This window comes from Thunnus albacares, chromosome 10, assembly GCF_914725855.1.
Source record: "Thunnus albacares chromosome 10, fThuAlb1.1, whole genome shotgun sequence".
Taxonomy (NCBI): domain Eukaryota; kingdom Metazoa; phylum Chordata; class Actinopteri; order Scombriformes; family Scombridae; genus Thunnus; species Thunnus albacares.
The window spans coordinates 20,455,348-20,477,533 of record NC_058115.1 but is presented as its reverse complement, the minus strand read 5'-3'; the positions used below and the strand labels follow the sequence as shown (position 1 = coordinate 20,477,533).

The 22,186-nt window shown below is 41.9% G+C and overlaps 1 protein-coding gene across 7 annotated transcripts in view; it reads right to left on the bottom strand.

The window, feature by feature from the left end:
• atp11c (ATPase phospholipid transporting 11C) overlaps positions 1–22,186 on the bottom strand; it is a 43,234-nt gene that overhangs the window by 18,848 nt on the left and 2,200 nt on the right. For all 7 annotated transcript variants that reach the window (XM_044363215.1, XM_044363211.1, XM_044363212.1 and 4 more), the window contains exons 2-4: positions 7,115–7,234; positions 5,493–5,582; positions 869–949 (exon numbers count right to left, since the gene is read on the bottom strand). In XM_044363215.1, coding sequence (XP_044219150.1) covers positions 869–949; positions 5,493–5,582; positions 7,115–7,234 — 291 coding nt within the window. The remainder of the gene's footprint in view (positions 1–868; positions 950–5,492; positions 5,583–7,114; positions 7,235–22,186) is intronic.

Sequence of the window (22,186 nt, the reverse complement as noted above, 5' to 3'; positions counted from 1 at the left end):
ACAGTATACCATGAAATAATACTGAGTCGGATAAAAATATCATTCCTGGGGCTGCAGCAGTATAAGGCACAAAGCCTAGAGTAGACTTTTTAAGTACTTTAAGATAGTGATGGAGATAGAGGAGATGGCGCAGAGATGCAGAGGGTAGAGAGGGAAACCATAGTGTGTGCCAAGGCAGTGCTCGAGCCAGAAAGCGGGATTACAGGGAAAGGTGATAGGAAGAGAGAGAAAGTCTTGTTGAGTGATGCAGGGAAATGATTCCAGGTGGATGAAAACGGGGTCGGAGAGGGAGGACAGGCATTCCACGGATGGTCGGGTGAACTATACAGTTCACCTCAACCTGACTAAGAGAGTCCGGCGGACTGCTGTGGTGTCCCACTTCAAAGCCTGGCTGAAGGCGGTCCAGCGCTATCAGTGTGTCCCATATATTTTCGGAAGGAAGTCCTCCCGCTATTGTGCATTTCAAAGCCCCAGCAGCAGATTAGCTAAAAAGCCAATCCGAAACAATACATCTAAGGCTGGGACATGGCAACAACAGAATCAAAGAAACAGACACTCCCCTTGATAATTTGTATTTTTGTAATAGACTTCCTCTCTCCATTTGCTCACGCTCCCAGAGAGCCCATTTTCCTCCCCAATCAGAATTCGCCAGCAGAGCATATTAATATAAAACCCAAGAGAGCATTAGTCACGTACTTTACACAAAAATCACAGCAAGGGAGCTATGAAGGCAGAGGGACTTATTATGTTATATGCAGAAGGAGGAAGGATGTAATGTGACAGACAATGAGAAAATGAGGACATGGCAATGGGAAATCACAATAACAATTATATTAACACTCATCAGCCTCATTAGGCAGTGTCTTACCTGCTTGATAGCGGTCACTGTAATCACAAAAAATAAGGGTAGGCCACTGGTGACTGGGCTGGTGGGGGTGTCCACTATCACCTATTGGGGAGGAAAAAAAAAAATACTTCAGAGAAATTAAATGCTAACACTCAACAATAAACATATGTCCTTCAGACTGAGAAGATATGCTTTGAATACTATACATCATTACAAAACCCATACTGCACCACATGTGTGTGTGGTTTGCAGGGGGAGGAATGAGTGGTGATGGTTTCGAAGGTGGGGCTAGTTTTCTAAATACAGGGTGTAGTCTGTTTCCGTGAGGCATTTCTACTATTCCCCAAATTTGGTCATCAGTAAGAAACATGGGAGACATTTACATTTTGGAAGAGAACAAGGGAGATTCTGGACCACGGGACTTTTAATCAGGTGGGCCAGAGACAGAGTGCTTAATCTGCAGGCATGCCAGCGCTTCTATGTTTCTGCCAAGGTATGGGAGAGGGCCAAGACAAAGCTTTGTTGGACTCACCTTACCTGTTTGAGCTGTGTGTGAGCCTTCTGTTTCATTTTTATGAATGTGTGTAGTGAGAATAAGCATGGGACCAGTGATCAGGTAATCCCCAACAGCCAGTTTAGGAGCACCACCTGACCAAAGCTCCCAGCTAAAACCCCAACACACAAACGGCCTTGTGTGTTTGCGCTTGTCCCTTAAAACCATCATAACCGGTATTTCTGATCCTGGTCCCCCCCTGAGCCAGAGTGAGCATTAACAGCACGCAGCGACACGACACATCCAGCTCGTTGGTATTCTGACCAGGAGCATTACAAGCTGTCAGATAGACATTAGCTCAAGTAAGAGCAAGAGATGGGTTTTGAAGCAGTCTCCGGTGTTTTCCTCACCTGTGCTCTGACTGAGAATAAAACAAACCTGCTGATCGCTCAGTAATCACTACGAACACAAACACACAGCCACATTCTGTACCCATACAACAGCAGAGCTGCCAGCCTACCCAAGCTTTACTGTGATTACAATTAACTGGAGGATAAATCAATTACGAGGCAGAGATGGACTAGTGTGCATCGACCATTCGGAGGAGTGCAGATTCAGAGGAGAGTCTGCATTATATTTGTAGTAGTTGGCGATTCCAGTGAGACAGAAGAGAAAGTAATAATTCTGCCGCAGTAGCCTCAGGTGTAGAGAGCTAGAGGTGAGATTATTCAATGCTTCAGACAAATAGTGAGTGTACTTGAGGATGGTATATGGGGCTCTCTGTTTGAAACTCATTAAACCAGGGCATATTCCTCGGGTCTATGTAGCTTGTAGATTATTGAATACCTCTTGAGAAGGTCTCAGTTTACCCTGGGGTCATGTTAGCCTTCGATGTTTGGCGTGACCAGGTTCTCAAAGGAGAACGGCACAGATGCAATGAACGTTAGAGACTCTTTATTTTTGCCTATAGTAAGTCGACAGCAAACATTTTTTATTCTCTATGTTTGGATTGAAAGCTAGCTGATTACAGAAAGCTAAAAAGCAACTGCAGGAAGGACTGAGGACATCATGTCCCTCTGATGCACCAGCCAGATGGTCAAACTTGAAAAAAGGGCAACCACAGCACAGAGAGAGCGCTCAACAAAGCCAACTTTCAGCCAAAAATGTTGTTTGATTTGTCTTTGCCACTTCTATGGCAACTGTGACGACAACTTTTCAAAAGAGGACTATAAAAAGAGACAAATGATGTTGTCATTCCGGTATATGTTCTTCAAAAGGGACTTAAAAAAAACAAACACTGTTTATCTCTCTCTCTACAATGCCATGTGAAATCAGACTTGACAGGTTTCATAGCAACGGTATCAAGGACAACGACCATATTTGGAATAGGGTGAGGGTTAAAATGAAGTAATAACGTAAAACCTACGCAAAATCCCCACCAAACTTCCAAATGGCCAAATACCTTTCCTCCTCTGCACCAAATGCAAAGACAAAAATCTCAGCAATAGGAGTGAACTGTGTGCGGATGCTGATGTGCTGGTGTGATATCAGAGCAGCAGAGTGGAGCAGCACAAAGCCCTTCATCTGAGCCAGGAAGTGTGTCAGAGTGAGCGACAGCCAGCAGGTCCCCAGGGTCCCAGGGCAACGCTGTGGGCCCTTGCGTCCTATTCCTTTCACCCTCTCGTTCTCTCTTCCTCTCTCTCTCTCTCTCTCTCTCTCTCTCTCTCTCTCTTTCTCAGCTTTTCTCTCTTGCTCTCCCGTCGCCATTTCTCTTACTCTCTCACTCTATTCCCATTCGATCAAATTCAAGCAAAGACATGCAGGGCTATTTATAGGAGAGTGGTGCTTTTTTATCAGCCTGTGTCTATTTGTGGCACTCAGAAGCACAGAGGGCTTCCTGGCTCCTGACGTCAGCAGTGCAGCGCTGCAGAGAAATGGGGGGAATGTGTGAGGGAGAGAGACAGACAGGGAGAAAGAAAGACAGAAAAAAGGGGACCAGATGACAAAGGGAAAGAAAAAAAAAAAAAGAGAGAGTTGGAGGATGCATGACATTTGGCAGTCGGTAAAGCATTTGCATGAAACCTCTCTCGGGAAGTGAAAAGGTTTATTTTCATCTGTGAGATGCAAGTGCAAAATGAGTGCACACAGGGTCTGTGTACCTGTTTCTCTCTCATCCTCTCTCTCGCTCTGATATAATAGCAGGCTGCACGGGTAAACTGAGTGGTTCGGATAAGGAACCCCTCAAGAGAGGCTGGATTAGAGGAGAAACGCCAACCACGCTGCAGCCTGGGTAAACACCGTCAGCAAACCCGGGACACCCACTGAGTCATACATCGCACACGCAATCACATACACATACATGCAATGTATTTACACATAAACAAACAGCCTCCACTGTATACATCACGCTCTGGTAATCCTGGCGCATACACGCAGCAATAGGCAATTTGTGTGAGTGATGCAAACATGCCTGATGGTTTACTCCCACATAAGTGTACTGCATTAGCTCACGATAATTTCACACATAACTGTTCAGAATTCGGCACTTATGTCCTTTAGCTGAGGATGATATAGAGTCGAACTACACAAACTGGAAAATAAAGGCTGGAGTGTCAACTGTGGAAGCAAGGGCTGGAGGAAAAATAAACAGTGCAATTGAACTGCTATTGACACGAGAATGATGGAATTACTTTACAAAGAGATATTTCCCGATTTAGTACAGTTCTGGGCTTCTGGGAGCAGTCACTCTGTGAGCTCATTCAGTCAGTATGTGACTGGAGAAAGCACATCTCTCCAGAGCAAGTCCAACACCAGCACCTGTTTACACAAAAGGGCTGTTTGCAGCCATAGTTTAGGTTATGGCTGGATGGAAAGAGGTTCTCCGTGGATCAGAAAAAGGGGTGATGGAAGAGCAAGAGCAGATGGAGGGAGCAAATGGTCTTTTCTTTTATGTTCTCCACATTCATGAGGGGAGGAGAGGAGAGAGGTCACTTAAGAGCACAGAGCAGGGGAATAAGGATGCCAGTCGCTGCAATTTAGTCAGCGCTCTTGGCCAGCTGACAGTTTCCACTTATGAGCATAAAGCAGCACACACAACACAAGTTAACAATGACATATACGCGAGACCAACGATAGCAAAAAGGTGGTGAGAAACTTTTGATTGTAAAAGATACAAGTGAAAGAGTAAAGTTAGTGTGATATTTTTTTTCTTTACATAGATTAGAAGTGTGAGCAAGGGTTCAAACTACTGCAATTCAAACCACATTGCACAAGCCTAAAGGGAAGCCATAGCAATTTCACACCATTTAAAACATGCAAACAGTTCATGCAAACAGTTCCTCTCAAGTGACTGTTTCCACATCTGTGTTGGCCATATGCAAACAGACAAACACTTCCTCACCCCGTTTTATACAGTGGATATATATATCATGTACATCCTGTGCAAACATTTAAGGCACATCAGATATTCAAAGCATCTGATTGGTCCAGAATTTATTGTGAAACTACAAACATACTCTTGTATGTTTGTAGTTTCACAATAAATTCTGGTCATAAAGATCTATCTTCAGTGACAAGAAGAACAAGGAGTCATGCAACAGATGATATGTCTCCAACACAGCCCTGATTTCAACATCATCGGGTCAGTCTGGGATCACATGAAGAGACAGAAGCAACTGAGACGGCTAAATCAACAGAGGAACTGTGGCAAGTTCTCCAAGATGCAGGAACAACCGACCTTACCTTGAAAAACGAGTGTACCGAGAAGAACTGGTACTATTTTAAAGGCAAATCCGCTTATACCAATATTGATTTAATTTAGGTTTCTTCTGTTTATTGCACTTTGTATGAAGTTAATTGATAAATAAAAACTATTCATGGCATTATTTTTGAAAGCATCAGTACTGTAGGTCTACCAAATAAGGCCAAGGTGGATGAGATGCATTTACCCAATCAGATTGATCATCAACATGATTCAACTTTATGGTGTTGGTCTGATAAGGTCAGATGCACACACAGGACCTGACTACATGAACTTGTTTGACAACAGCACAGTCCCAGACAGAGCAGACATCCATGCAGTATTATTTGAAAAATGATTAACAAAACTCTTCACTTTGTTTGGTTTGGCACACTAACAAAGCCTGTCCTTACCTGCACCAGGAAGATGATAAGGAAGTAGAAATTGGCAATTCTTCTAAACTGCTCAAACAGGTTCTTTGGTAGAAAGTTCCACACTGTATACTGCAGAAGGAAAAAGAAAAAGAAAAAACATGTATGTACTGTGAGTCACAGAGAAACAGAGATCTGATCTTTGATACTGCTCTTTGCTGTGTTATTCCCCCATTCAAGCATGACCTTTTTCAACCTAACTTACAGTGGGAGGTTAGAGAAAGGCAAGGGGAGAGATATTAGGGAAGCAGTCAATATTAATAGGCTCTAGCATTTGTGTATTCTGTCTGCGCAGGGGAAGGGGAAAGAGAAAAGGCAACTTCAATAGCTTGTAGTCTCTCTTCTTGGTACAGCCTAGGGAGACAACCCTTAGGGAACCACAGGTATTGTATTGATTCAGATTAGAGATTTATTCCCTTGATCCGGCTTCTCTTGAATGGAGAGCCAATGAAGTTATCAAGTTGGCAACGGTTTCTGTATCTTTTGTATGTTTTGAAGTGGCCGTGACTGCTGATACCATCAGGGTTAAAGCAAGACTTTTATCTGCTTAAAATCCTTAAGAGACAGCTCAACAATACCCTGCTGGTAACTTTGGACCACACAACAAAGTATCCGGGTGAAAAACACAAACGCATAAGCATGCAGGCATACACACTTACACACACACACTCACTCACACAGAAACAGCAATAAGCCGCTGTTTATGAAGGGGAATGTCTGCATGGGGAGAGTGTTGAAATGCAGCCGCAGCAGAATGGCCCATCTCATTTTGCCAGAGAGAAAAGAGAGTGAAAGTAATGAGAAAAGGGGAGGGGGATAGGGGGTGGAGGGGGCGGGGTGTTAGCGGTGAGGGTGGCTGAGTGTGATGGTGCAGCAGCAGCAGCAGCAAGGAGAGCAGGAGAGGAGAGGTGGAGATTGGTCATTGCAGAGTGCAAAAGCAACAGGATGATGGAGGGCAGAGGCATGGAGGAGCATAAACACTACAGCCGGGGTAATTAAAGACTGTTTACCCTGACATACTGGCAGGAGGCAATTGATTGGCCCATCCTCACTGGGACCCTCTGCACCACTATAAATCCCACTGCCGTCTTACTCTCACTCCGGCTTCCTTCCCCCCCCATCATTTTCAACCCTTCATATCCATAAGCCAGCCAGCCTGCACCTGCATGAGCCTGCCACTGACACAGGACTGCGGGGTGAGATTTAATGGGGGAGGAGGGGGGGGGTTGCGGTCTATCAGAGCCCAGGGGGAAACCACTGAATTGCCCACCCTGCCAGTACATTAATAGCAGCCATGTATTTCACTGCCACAGCCAGTGCTCCCCTGACAGACAAATAATCGCCTTCCGCTGGGAGTGAAGACAAGCATGTAGAGAGGCAGTGGGAGGAGGGATAAAGAAAGGAAAACATGGGAATGCTCAGGAGTCGGGACTGTGCAAGAGTTCATTTCGCATTCCAAGTGTTAGATAAGAGAGAAGGAAAGCCCGAGGGCAGGTGCAACATAATACGCAGAGGAGCTGAGAAACAAACGGAGGTGTATGAATTTCAGTTTGGTGTATGGCCAGACAGGAGCCCTGCCTTATGAATGTGAATGTGCTTCTTACCTTGGAGGACACAATCCTGTTATCACAGAACTTGGGTGGGATGAAAGCTTCACTGGCAGAACACTGCCGATGACCAATATAGATAGTCCTACTGTCTACTCTTCTCTCATCACCGCCAAGCTAGAGGAGGAAGCAGTGAAGAGGGGAGGAGATAAAGATGAAAAGAGAAAAGGAAATACATGACATTAGTCATTTTAGACATGGACCAATCTCAATTAAATCAAGCTCATAAAAAAAAAATGAACATCATGCAGGAAACAAGAATTATCTACGGATAAAAGGGAATTTGACTCTCCCATCTGAGGCATGGCGACTATAGAATAAATCAATGAAAACAAAAGAGCTATTTTATGGTGCAGTGTTATTTCAGATGGAGCAAATCCACAATGATCACAAAGGATTTGTTGTGGCCATAAAAAAAAAAAAATCAAGTCTGGTAAGGCCTGAATTCCACTTGGAGGGCAAGAATTAAGAGATTACAGTTTCTACCGTGGTGCAGAAAATTAAAAAAAAAAAAAAATCTTAAAAGCATTCTTCTGAAAAACTGTGTTGCACAAGCCAATAATTCAGAGAGGGGACAAAGGAAAAGTATGACAAGGGTCAACAGGCCAAAATAGTAACTGTGCAGGGACTATAACTGAATTTCTTCTCTCCCAGGTGGTCACTCATCGATGATAAACGAGTAATAAATGTGGGCAGCGAGGAGAAAAGATGCTGTGCTCAGATTTATGGGTTGAGCTGACTTGTCGTGATGCAGATGGCAGGGTGATATCTATACACACCCACACAAACACACACACACACACACACACACACGCCTAATGTATAAATGTATTAAAGAGGAAAGAACCAGGTCAGGAGCCAGAGACACTCTGGTCTCCCCTCAACATGAGGTGGCCTGGGCATTCCTCTTCCATAAAAGGCTGGTAGGGTGACTCACAGAGCAAGGCAGGGAAGCAAGGTTGTAGTCATGACCTTGCTTTCCAGGAACTCTGCCTGGGGACATTTCAAGAGCAAATGTATACTGTAAATGATGACCCAAAAAGGAACTGAGTAGACCTAGACAAGGAATTGACGTGATTAATAGTCAGAGAGGTCTTCTCCTTTCTGGTTTTTTAACTGTACGGAATTGAGTGTGTGAAGTAACCTGAGGCTGTAACCACATTTCCCTTCTCATCTATAAGTAGAGATGTTGACACACCACATTCTTTTTATGCTCATGCAAATTTTTATTATGTTGTCCTACAAAGGTTATATTGTAAATCAATGAATCAATCTATAATGACGGTGGCTAAGAGACAGTATTTCATGTGGATCAGTCATGCCTCAACAGTCAGTTTAATAAGGTCAGTATAAATATTAATCCAGCATATCACATTAGTGCGTCACTACCATTTAGAATGACTGCCATTAAATGGGCTCTTTAATGATAAACAACTGCACACCATTTTTTTTCTATCCGGAGGAGGGCAAGTGTAGCCTAGAACTTAAGCCTAAACTGGCCTGAGCCAAAGATACAGCTTTGGTCACCACTGCAAAACAAGCCATTAATGCTTTCCTAGACACTAATCATCAGTGCCCTCCCGCAACTGTTCTTTAGAGTTGTTCCGATACAAGTATCGTAAATGTCTCCGATACTGTATAAAATGCTGGATGTGGTATCTGCAAGTACGGGAGTCTATACACTGATCCAATACCATGTAATTTATTAACAAACTTAAAAGTAGTTTCACATCCAGATAAAACAGCAATTTTCCCAGAAATCAGTTCTTCTTCTTCACTCCAAAACAGCAGCCTACACAGCAAGCTGCGCTGTGCAGCCAATGGCAACTACTGTTTTAGAACTGATCTCCAGTTAATAGTGTAATGTTAGCCGTCAGCAAAATGTCAGCAATTTGGCAATATTTTACACTGGAAAGTCCCACCAGTAAAAAGGCATCGTGTAATAGCACAGTATGCAAGGCTTTAGTTTCAAGTTGTGGCACTATAGTGTTGCCAATTTGAACACCAGCAATCTTCTAAAGCATTTGAAGATGCATCACGTGAAAGACAGCAATCATATTACATCCAGACAGGGTTAGTGGTATACAGCTGTTAATTTTTTATTTTTTTTTTAATGCAATAGTATTGGATCAGTACTCGGTATTGGCCGATACGCAAATTCAGGTATCAGAATCGGTACTGTGAAGGAAAAAATGGTATCGGAACATCTCTATTTCTATTGGTGCTTTCTGCTCAAATGCAAAAAATGCATCATTTTGAAGCCATGGCAGATTTATGGTCAGGCTGAAAAATGGAATCATACATGAACCTGACAATGCTTTTTTTATCCATAATGACTTTATCATGGACAGTCTGAGCCTACAGACTGTGGATCCTTGAAATCACACAAGACTGAAGGAGGGTCTGACCTGCTGGAGTTTGAAGATGGAAAAAATAATTTGCATAACAATGTTAACATGTAAAGTCCCAGTTTTTATTAAGGTTTTTCACTCAAGCACTTTCTTTCTTTTTTCTCTCACTCATGCAGCAAAGGGGAAATGCTTGTGTGTGTGTAACAGCAAACACCTGAACATACAATTTTGTGATGGTAACTAGTGTTCCACTTTTCCCACAGTTCCAGCATCAAGGTTTAAATTACGTTCAGGAATTGGGACATGGCTTTCAATGAAGCATGTCTTAGCCACTGTGAGGCATTTACGTAAATGTAACTCAATCAGCAAGTCTGTGCATGCTTGAAGAGCGCATTTTTAATCGACACTGGGTTTTGAGTGAGTACTATATTTGAACATATATTATAAATGTATTCAAGTCTTTGTTTATTGCTCTCTTCAGTTTTAATTTTTCTTGAGCTTTGTTTAAGCATAAGACTGAAATTTCACAGCTATGGTACGCAGCCCTAGAAGCCACTTGCAACACAAATATACATGTTTTGTTCCTGTTTATTAATGTTGTATAATTTCACATGATGTGACACTTTTAACCTAAGAACCTAAGGTAAATGCATTATTTCAAATTGTGTCATGTTCATCAGACTTAAAATAAAGTTACAAACTAACACTCAGAATCAGCCTGTGGAAAATAAACTTGTACCATTCTCTCTGTTCTTTTCACCTCTGAGGGTGAAAAACATTATAAAATTAAGACCTCTATCCACCAGTTTTTTTTAATGTGGTTGAGTTCTCTGCATAAGTACAAGTTGTGCAGCTATTACTGTGCCTGTAAATTATTAAGGTTATGCAGGCAGGGGATCTGCTTTATCTCATATAAAAGCTAGCAACATGTGGGTTGAGGGGACAGATTACCATGAACATCTGATCCTGGACCAGTGCCAGGGAATGTGAGAATTACGTTGGCCACCTGGACAGCAAGCTGCCCAAAGTCTGTTTCTGACAAGAGGGTAGATCAGAGAATAGCCTCAAACACTTGAGGGTCTAATTTATGCATGGGAGGACAAACACATAGCCTACATACAGCAACACCAGTTTATGCAATCATTTGCTTCTCGTTAATGGTCAAATAACATAAAATAAAGGCCACCTGATGCGAAAGTTGAACTCTTTTAGTGTCTCTGATAATATTTTATGTAACTTCTATCAATCTTTTATTGAAAGTCTTTTAACATTTTATTTCATATGCTGGTTCAATGGACTGTCTGTGAAGGACAAGAATAGTCTGCTCCAAGCTCATTGGAGTCCAGCAGAAATACCTGTGCTCCCTCTGGAAGAAACGTCTGGTCCAGAAAGCAAACGGTATCATTAGTCAATCCGACCATGTTCTTTCTGGTGAATTCTCTTTAATGCGCCCCCTAGGAAAACTAATTCAAATTTGTTAATTCCTTCTGCTATCAGGCTGCTAAATACTGACAGCAGTAAGTGAAATGTGGACCAGTCCCTGCAAACGTGTAAACTATAAACCGTAAAATTTGTTGATCTGTTGTCACTGACATGTTGATGTTTATGTTGGAGTGCTGCTGCTTGACCGAGTTGTATTTATTTTATTTTATCTTATTTATTTATGTGAACTGGGTAGGCTCTGAAACTGAATTGCCCTTCTGGGATAAATAAAGTTGTCTGAATCTGAATCAAATTGCACGTCTTAATTATGAAATATTTCCCATCTTCTCTCCAGTCCAGACTAAAGAAGAGAGCCAACAGGCTTAGATTATGCTCCCTTATGCATGAGCAGCAATGTTCACACCTCAGTATGGCTGTCAAATCTACCATCCACTTCCCGCTCAGCTCACACTGACGTTCCTTCAGCAGGACCGGACGGACATGGCTGCCAGAGGATGAAGGGAGAGAGAGAGAGAGAGAGAGAGGGAGAAAGAGTACAAGAGAGAGGAAGTACAACAGGATCCAAGGACACGAGTACATCCAGGTTTTCTATATCAAACAACAACTAGCCCCCAGGAGGAGCAATAAACCAAGAGCACCACCATGTACTACCCTTGTTCATTTATTTGAATCAGATGCAGTGTTTCTGGCACTTATCCCTCCTCTCTGTACTCTGAAAATGTCATCTACAAATGTAATATCAGCATTTCAGATACGCTATACTGCAAATCACTAATATAACATTAGAAAACAATGTAGGGCCAGGAAAAGCAATCATGTACAAAGCGCTGCGCAGACAAAATAAAAAAAATGCAAGTCAGGAACAATTTACAAAACAAATTAGCCTCGAGTCAAAGGACCAGGAAAGGGCTCTGGCTTGTACTTGAGGGTTACAGGTCAGACAGTCAACAGTATTAGTTGGCGGCTTCTGCAAGTGCCAATCTTTCACCTGTGCCCATCTCTTTAGGACTGATCATGCACAAGAGCCACAGTAATGCACACAGTTTCAAGGTCGCAGTCCTATCAGATAAACAAACGCTAGTTTTGATGTAGACTGAACAAACATTGTTACTGCCACGACACAACCTACATAAGCGAGCTGTGGGCCTCAGTGCTGATTCACAAAAAGAAACGTTGGCACCTAAGCACACATAATTCAAGCTGGAAATTAGATTCTATATAAAATGAGGAAGTAGTCCATGTCCTGGGGTCCTAAAGATAAGAAAAGAACTACTGAATGGCTATTGATTTGGTGGCGATTTCACTGTTAACTATAATGAGGGTCGGACCACGGGGCCCACTTCATTTTTGAGCGGTTACGTGATTTCAATGCTCAACTCCAAAATAGTGAGCCGAAGGCCGCACAAGAAATGCTAATGTAAGGAAATATAGAACTGATTGCATCATCTTTGCCTCATTGTCAAAGGTCAAACAAAGCCATTCAATGCCAATGATGTTAGCAAGTAAAGCAAAAGTGGCCAAGAGTCAAGTGCCAGCATGTCAATACCACACAGTAGATTCTTCCTTGATGAAAAGGCATCAGCTGCAAAACGTGAATAGAGATCAATAAAGCAAACATCCAATGCTCGATTGAGCTGAGGTGTAATTGCTCGGTCAGAAATAAATGGTGCATTAGAGAATTGAGTGAGCTTGAAACTTTACATTAAATTACGCTCTAAATTAAATTATGCACACATTGTGAAATGAGCAGAGGTTGGGATGGGGTGGGCGGGGGGTAAGGTGCTCCACTGAGAGCTGGGGAAATATAAGGCTGCATTCAGCTACTGCCAAACTCACAATGATGACTCGGGTCTGATGATGCTGCGTCCTGTCACACCATCTCACTATTCAGTGACTATCCACTTTGTCACAATCTGCCTGCTGTTAGTTGAGCAGATGCATACTGAGTAACCCTGTACACTGTTTTGCAATCCAGTACAAACAAATAAAATTTAGACAGTAAAACCTTTAAAAAAATTTTTACAAATTTTTTAAAAAGGTTTTTTAACTGCTTTATGATGCTGCAGTCTGTGTTGTTGTATGGTGCAGATGATGGCGCATCATCTCAGCTAGGAAACCTGTCGGCTCCACTGATGTAAGTAGGCTGGGCTGGGGCTCTTCTGCAGATGAGTGGGTCAGTGCATCACTTCGACCACACAGCAATCCCACCCTGTCAAACATAATCTTAGTTAACTCCACTACGAGCACTATGGGGATAGTGGATAGTTAATGCAATATTATATGGTCTGCAACCGACAATCATTTTCATTATCAGTTAATCTGCTGGTTATTTGTAAATTATTTTACATTAATCATTTATTTTATAAAATGTCAGAAGACAGGGAAAAAAAATTCCATCACAGCAGCAATTTCACACATTTAAGAAGCTGAGAATTACGATTTATCAATTTATCCACGTAGTTGCCAATAAACTTCTGTTGATCAACTTATCAATTGGCATATTGAATAAGGCTGTATTCAGACCAAATCAGGCATTACAGTGGTCCACCGCAGGGGTGAGCAGAGGTGTGGATGTGCTCTAGAACATAACCGCTGTGAAACAACATCTCTGTCCTCCCTCATGGCACGATTTAGCTCTGATCGCCAGCTGTGATTGGCCACCGCAGCATGATGCCGGGTTGTGTTTCTCCAAAAGTTGATCCTGGATCGACTTTCTCGCCGCAGGCCGGTGTGGCACCACTGCAACCAAAACCCCTGCAGCTTAAACGCACTACCCTCATTCAAATGAATGGGAGGTGCGGCGTTTTTCGCCTGATTTGGTCTGAATACGGCTAAAGTTAAAGGCAATTGGATTTACGGTTTTTATTCTTTAAGACATTTCACCACTTGCCTCTCATCCAAGAAGTTTCTTAAGTGCTCCTCACTGGTGGGGAGTCCATTACATTTTAATCATTTATCATTCAGTGGTCACATACTGTCACGCATAACCCCTGTGATATCAACAAGTGAGTCATCGAAAAATGAAACGGTAGCTTCAGTTTCCTTTCACATAGTGTTTCTACATGTTGCCATTTATGGCCTGCAAGTCTGACAGAGAAGTGATGCTGGCTTTTAGGGCTGCCTTAGACAGCAAAGTGTCTTCTGATTAGTTGTTAAGCCCACAGTTAACATTTAACTGAAGCACGGCCAAGTCAGCATACATATGCACTGAATCTCCAGACGAGGTCTGTTAGGTGTCAAGCAACTTAATTTCACAAGCACCTCTATGCAAACAGCAAATAAAGACGCCGTCTTGCACAGAAGACAAAAAAGGCTAGTGACAGCAGGCATGACAGTGGCACAGTAAGTATTTACCCTGACACAAATAGATTTTGTGGTCAAACAAAATCAATGCTGTAATATTTTCTTATTAAAGTGCTGAAGCAAATGGAAAAAAAAGTAAGCCTGGGAGAATCAGTTAGGAATCAGAAGATCAGTCTGCTGTTGTGGTTTTGTAACAGTACAAGGGACAAAAACAACAAGCTCAGTCAGTAAGGAATGCAGGAGCTGTGCCATTAAGCTTAAAAAAAAAATCCACTTAGAAAATCTACTTAAACACATTTAATGAGGTGTGAGGGAGCTGTGCGAAGAAGAGAGAGCACTGGGGACCTACGCTTGTACTTCTTTATGTCCTGCGCCTGTACTAATAGCACTCTGAACTACACTGAGAACGACAGATTTGTTGTAAACTCCATGTTCCCATTTGACCTTGGTATCCGTTTCATGTAATTCCCTGGGTGAAAATGAACCAAGTTGCATAACTTGGTTCATTTTCTTACACAGTTGTACTAGCACATGAAAAACAGAAAAAGGAAGGCTCTGCGCGTGTGTGCATGCCTCACTCCTTTATCACATTCAACAACTTAACAACATCTACTCCAAATGCATCTTATCTACTCTGTCAGGTTTTATGATGTTGCTCTAAGGTAAGTGGATTCATCGCAGGTCAACCTTATCAGCCATTTAGTGCAGTACCTCATCATCATCAGTTTTTTCCTCTCAGCACAAAGAGGAGAAACCTTAAGAAGGAAAAGCCCCAAGAGAAGATCTATTACATTAGAGTCTAGGCCTTTATATCAAATGGTATTCTGAGAGTGATGGAATAAATAAATGTCAGCGCAAACGCCTTAACTCAAGTAAACCGTTTCAAAAATGTTGATGACAACAGCCTAACTGCAACATAAAGTTTCTATTATGACAGGCTGAATAGTGTTATTAATATTTGAATACAAGGAGAAAGATCCACACGTTGAGTCAGTGCTGTTAGTCACTGCGGTACTGTATCTCACCTCTCTTTTATTCTCTCTCTCTCTCTCTCTTTCTTTCTTGTCAGCCCACTTGCATGTCCTCTTCCAGCATGCTCACTCTATCACTAATTGTAACTCTCTCAGTTTTGATTACACATCCGAGTGCCTCCTTGCATTGGCTGCAGTGAATTTACAGAGCCTACATCATCTTTTGAAGTTAATATAGCACAAACGCACATTAACATCAAACCTGAATTAAAGGTTTGTCACTGGATACATTTACATGCACACTAAATATTCTATTATTATTCTGAATATGACAATATTCTGAACTTTACATTTCATGTAAACGGCATATTTCATTTGGATGTTCCAGAAGTAGCATTTTCTGATTAAGACATGTGGGATATGCAGGTATTATTCTAGTTTTAGGAGCAGTCTTTGGACATATATACAGCGCATTCAGAAAATGCGTCACAATTGGTGTTTTTACTGCAGTTTGTGACACACGGCCCGCTTGCCTGTTTACCTCTGTGCAGGTAAAATGATATATACTGGAGCAAGAAGGCAGACAGAGGAGAGGAATGAGTGGAGTGTTGTTCAGGACGGGCTGGAAAAGCAGAGCACGTTTTCTCCATAACGAGGATGGAGGGTTTTTGGTTATTAACCTGACATGCAGCCATGGACTAACGGTGATGACTCGGTGTGATGCACGGAAAAAAACACTCAGCAGTGCAGTAAACATCATGGGACAACCTTTGTACTGGATGTACCTGTAACCATAAATTTATAATATCATTCATATCAATATCACTTATAAACATCAGGCAGCGGCTCACTCATGTTTTTCACCTCGCTGGTTTACTTGACTGCCTGCTGAGATGTTATGATTCGTGTTCCCACTGGAGCAGAGGAAAACCCTGAAAACCCTCTGCATGTTAACAGGAATATTAGTGGAATATTCATTAGCCATGTAAACAGCTTAGTAGGAATATCAGAATAAGGGCAAAAACCAGAATATTTTGTGCATGTAAACGCAGTCACTGTCACTACAAGGACTTTAATAAGCACCCCTTTGTTGCATTTCCTGTGCAACAAACAAGTTCTTAATATGGCTGTTTCCCGCAGGCTGATTTGTCAAATTTCAACACAAAGATCCTTTGTTATATTTAACTACTTTAACTTCTTAGTGTACCCTCTATATCTCCAAATATCTAAGAAATATCATTACAGGTCTCTTCAGCACGTCTTAAAATTTGTTTTTGGGTCGTGTGGCTACAGTTTGTTTATGCTTTTATCATTTTCAGCAATCTACGAAAAGCAATGATAACAAATATTTTCCTCGTATATGGAGAAGTAGTCTTCATGTTTTGTCCATATGCCAATTCCTAAATTACCCACTTGTTTATTACCACTGTGTTACAAATATTAGTCACTTTCTTTCCTTAAAATGAGTGGAACATCACAACATTTTTTTTTTTTTAAATGAGGGAAAAAGATGTTAATGTGAAGCAGGGTGTGGCTGAAAAGGAGCAAGCAAGCAGGTCAGCTTAAACTCAAAATAAAAAGGAAAAAAATAATGGCCGACTAAGAGACAATTTCAGTTGACTACACACCTGAAACTTGTAAAAAAAAAATGTAAATGTAAAAATCACTCTGGATGGGTAAGAAAAGAACGACCAGACTTACTGTTAACATTGCTGTTGCCAAATTTCCCAATTTCCATGTACTTTGCCACAGCATAAGTAGTATTTTGTTAGTTGAAAGGATATGGGCGCAATGCGGGAGACGATAATATATAACGATTAAATTAACAAATAGACCGTCTCTCTCAAAAAAATCCACATTAATGTTATGAGTATTAGCCTACTAAATCAAAATGAAAAGCAGAGCCATTACCCCATAGTGAAACAGGAGTTACCTCCATCATGGCTTCACCAACACTTGGCCTATGGCATAGTATAAAGACCCCATACCAGAGGCTACTCTCTCCTCTGTCCAGTGTTTGCACACAGTGATGAATAGCCTCACAGAGTAATAATAGTCCAACTTGAACTGAGGGCTGATCCTAAGGAGCTGTTGTGGATAGGCAAAGGCTCATTGTTCTACTAGCATCGCTGCAGCTGTACAAGACACAGAGTGTACTGTACCATAGGCTGGTACTGGCCTACATTACACTGTGTCCCTCGACAATGGGGAGGAGGGGAAACTCATCTAGACCTCGCAATGGGAGCTGCTTCCTCAATCATTTGGTAACCTCAAAAAACAATGCTGACAGAGGTCTGTGGTCATTTGTTTATCCGCCACACGCTGTTCCTCAAAACAGAACCTTCGACTGAACAGAGGGCTGCACCTCACAAGCCTTTCATATTCACTAGGCAAGTTATTTTTTAACCGGCTCACAGTCTCAAAGCATTCATTTACTTAGGCTTTGGTTTTAAGATTATATGTTACTCCACCTTCTCCTGCTTGAACTTTGTCCCCGTAACCACTGTACCATGCTCTAGACAAGTTAGCTCCCTGACTATTAGAGAAAATGACAAAAGTGAATTATTTTCAAGGGTTCTTATATAGAAAATCGCCACACTTAATGTTTTAAGACCAGGAAAAGTGAGCACATTTTGAGCTGCAGCCTAGTCACACTTTAATCTATAATTAAAGAGAATTTAAAGTAGCGAAGCCATAAATGGAGTATGGTTTTTCCAGCCAAGTGCACATGCTCTTTCTGCTGTTTTTGTGTGCGTGTGTGCGACATATCACCAGATTCAGCTACCTAGATGAAGGTGTTTGATCCAGCTGGGGGGGGGGGGTTTCTGTGTAGCGTATGGGTTGTAATTTAACTTAACTCCCCCCACCCACTGTGTCTGGCAGAAAGCCATGCAATACTAACAAAAGGAATTTACAGTATATACTAATGCTGACAAGCTTTAAAAAAAATCTCCATCTCAGCTACAGCCCTACTGATGACATTATCTTTAATAATATACGAGGCTACACTGGCTGTAATTGCTATTCAATTAATTATCTTTAGACACTGCATAGGGGGCCAATGAGACTAATGACAAAACTCAATGTGGTTCTTGTCTTCCTCTGCTCAGAGGGCATGGTCGATTTGGGTTTTCGCACCAAGCGTTTCCTCCCACTGAAGTGTGACCACATTAAAAAGCCTCATTTTTCCTCACTGCAACTCAGAAAAACTACCTTCCTAGCTGGAGGGTTGCAGTGGAGATAATCATTGTAGGCTGTAACTTAACCTAGGTGTTTATGTGTGTGCGTGTGTGTTCGTGTGTGTGTGTGGGAGGGGACATGTTCGTATGTCTTCCAGCACTCGTTAAATCCTCACATGGGCTTTGCTGTTCCTCTTCTCTGTGTCAGTGAGTACCCTATCATTTCAGGTGACAATGAAAAACTGGGATGATGAAACATCAAGAAGATGCCGTCTTCTCTCCTCCTCCCTCCGTGCTCAGACACAGAGTGAGACATAGACACACACACACACACACCAAAAAAAAAAAAAAAAAAAAAAAAAACATCCCCCCACACATCTCAGCATTCTCTTCACATCTCACTGCGAATGCTCTCTGGGTAATGCTAGAGCTGGAGCATGGCACAGAAAATCTCTGGATGAGCCTTTATACATATATGGATGACGAGGATGCATTTTGAGTGCCGCTAGCCTGGCGAGGATACGTGGGTCAGGAGAGGGAGGAGCGATGTGAAGAGAATTCAAAATAAATGAAGCAACCTGAATTATTTAGAGGTACAAACTGAGAATTCAACCTAGCTTTTAAAAGGAAGTGGAAGATTGCCACAAAAAGCCATCCGCGGTCCCCTTGTATCCAACCCGACCCACCCACTCCGATGTTAATCACCACAGAAACCCTGAAGGAGTGCATCCATTAGGTAAGCACAGCGGAGAGAGAGATGGACAGGTGCAAAGAGGCTACAGGTCCACCCCCTGGTTTCACTCCACTTTGAGTCACGCAGGGCTTTCTGGACTCCCTCACTATATTTTATCACCCCGCTATCCCACAGCCGGCCGCTTATTCCCTCACACCGCCTCCCTCCCCACACTAAATATATTTATTATCCTGCTGTGTGTTGCAGATGAGCTCCTTTGGCTGGGTTTCCATTACTGGGCAGAGTGCAGGAGAACAGACGGAGAGAGGAAGGAAGAGAAAGAAATGAGAGTAAGCAATTCTGTTCGCCAGGCAGCGCACGGTGCAAGACTAATGGCGGCAAAACTGAGCACAGCTCTAATCAATACGCATCTCTCCTAATCAAACAGGCCTAATAAATCAAATGGCAGCTACATGCCTTGTATGGTATGTGGCCTTCAGATGCACTCTTACTCTAACTGCTCACCCAAGAGAGAAAACTCTGTTTGAGGACTCATCAGTTAATAAAAGCCCTTAATATGTTTCCAACAGGTGCTACAAGCTGCTCACAGACAAGTGTATAAAAGCAAGACTGATCTGAATGCAATATAAAAAAATACATTTGGAGCATTATGAAGCATGGTAGATAATGCAGCAAGACCAAAATACAGTAATGAAAAAAGCATGAGGTACATTTGACATCACTGAGTGCTTATAATGCTGCAAATCAGACTCATTATCCTAGTACTTGCAATTTAGATGAAAGTACTGTACAGCAGCGGGTAAAAAAAACATCCTCTTTTGTTGTGGAACAAATAACCCCCAGAAAAAGTGATACCAGATATATGTGGCATTCATGTGGTGTTGGAATAATCAGAAAAATGTGTTCCTGACAGGAAAATTCACATGTATGCCCCCTCAAGTCAGAACAACAACAACAGGAATATTTTGGTAAACGACTTGCTGAAAGTTGACGTCATGTACACAGAAACATGGCGGACGAAAGTAAACGTTTGGTTGATGGCAAAAAACTTTTTACTAGTTCACGTATTGCATGTCAATTTTTTGCTCACATGTAATTTGTAATATGGTATTAAGTTGTAACCGTTGCTGTCCTTATAGAATGATCTAATAGTTAGAAAATGTATTTATTAGCATTAACCCTGATAACAGGTCAGCTTAAGCAATATTTTAGTGCTTTTAGGGAACGTGCTGATGCAGCAACAAGTCTGGGACAAATTACAACACATCTTTTTGTAGCGTCCATGTTGTTTCCACATTATGACTTAAAAGCTCATAAACACACCGTAGTCGAAAGAACGACTTCTCAACTCTGGAGATGGGACCATCCTTGAAGGCAGCAAAAGCCTCTTATAATATACTTAACCATGTGTGGTCACATTAGCAAAAAGATGTTTCTAAAAACAACGATCTTACTGTGTTGTTGTGTGTAATCTGCAGGCATGTCAACATTGTCTGCACTTGTTGGTGTTGGTGGGTGAGTATCTGCTTGCAGGTTTGTGTGTACATCTCAGACCTGCGGGTACTCTGAGCTGACCTGACCTGAGAAACAGGTCTGCAGAGCCCTGGGGCTTCCAAACACATTCAACATGCAAGCCTTCAATCCTTCACTCATAACAACATCTCCTGCCAGGCAAGGGCCTGCCTACTAGTGCTTGGGTCACAGTCGAGTAGAGATAGATCTAAGACAAGCAAGCCTCAGTGCATCATCCTGCAGCCTGTTGGACAGATTGAAGAGAGAGGGATAGCAGAAGGGTGAGGGGGAAAACCCTTACTGGGGTTACGGAAAACCAAAGTGGTGCTGCACTCTGAGCAATCAAACCTGAGTATTAAAGGTGATGACGGAAAATATTTGATAATTCAATTCGTAGGACTCAAATCACAATTGAATTTGCATGATAGAGTTTTAATACATTAGTTATGGGGGGAAACCTCAGTTACTTCAAATCGGATTTTCACAACATGTATCTGGCAACAAGAAAAAGACACACTCATAGCATCAAAAGATGGATGTTCCATGTATGAAAAAATAAATGTGTAAACGTCATGTTACATAAGTGTAGCACTTATCACTCAGAATGTAAACCACAGTGTGAACATGTAGGCTAGAAACTTCTCATCATCATTTGATGAGAGTACATTTTCACATGGTAGTTAAACATGCTACCAAGACAAAATATAATACATTTCACATCGGATGTGAACTGCAGCCGTGGAACAGTCCAGCTAACTTCACCTTTTTTCCCCTTCTTAAAATTTGTCAATCATATTAGGGCTGCTACTAATTATTAATTTTCATTACTGATCCAGAGTCCACATCTCCCAATTGCTTGTTTTGTCTGACCAAGAGTCTAAAACCAAAGCGTGTTCAATTTACAATTATATAAAGCTGCGAAAAACAGCAAATCTTTGCATGTGAGACATCAGAAATAGCAATTAGGCAATTTTGCTTGACAAATTACTTAAGTGATTGATTATCAACACTGTTATTCTTAATTAATCTGTTATACAATAAGTGATAATTGTTAGCACTAAGTCCTATTGTTATATAAGCCTGACACAAAGCAATTCAGTTAGTGTCAGTATGACCATTTCCTGCCTTTGTGCACACAATAAGAGAACCTGTCGAGCTTCCATCGTCTAACTGGGTTGTGCAGGGCTGGACCATTTTACAGAAGCTTGTGTGTACTTCACTACTGAGCAGAAGGACTATCAGCTACTGTAACAGAGTCAAAATATAGAGCAGAAACTTCACTAGTGTGATTTCGACTGTGTGAGTAGGCAGGGGCCTACTGGTTACCATGGTGCAAAAACCGTACTGAGGTGCCGCCTTGGCGATGGTGTTTTCATGCGTCTCCTGTGTTCTCAATGAATACTATCACATTTCCACCAGGCTCCACCTCTCACAGATCACACTGCTGCCTTCAAGGGCTTGAACAAACATCAAAGGCAACTCTGTGATTCTGCATTCCTGTCAGAGCTTTACAACCTCTGGAGCCCTCATGAAAAAGCCCAATCTCACTCATTCTAACAGCCATTTTTAATGATTTTCCAAAGACACACTCAGGGTTTAGTGGTACAGTGCATCAT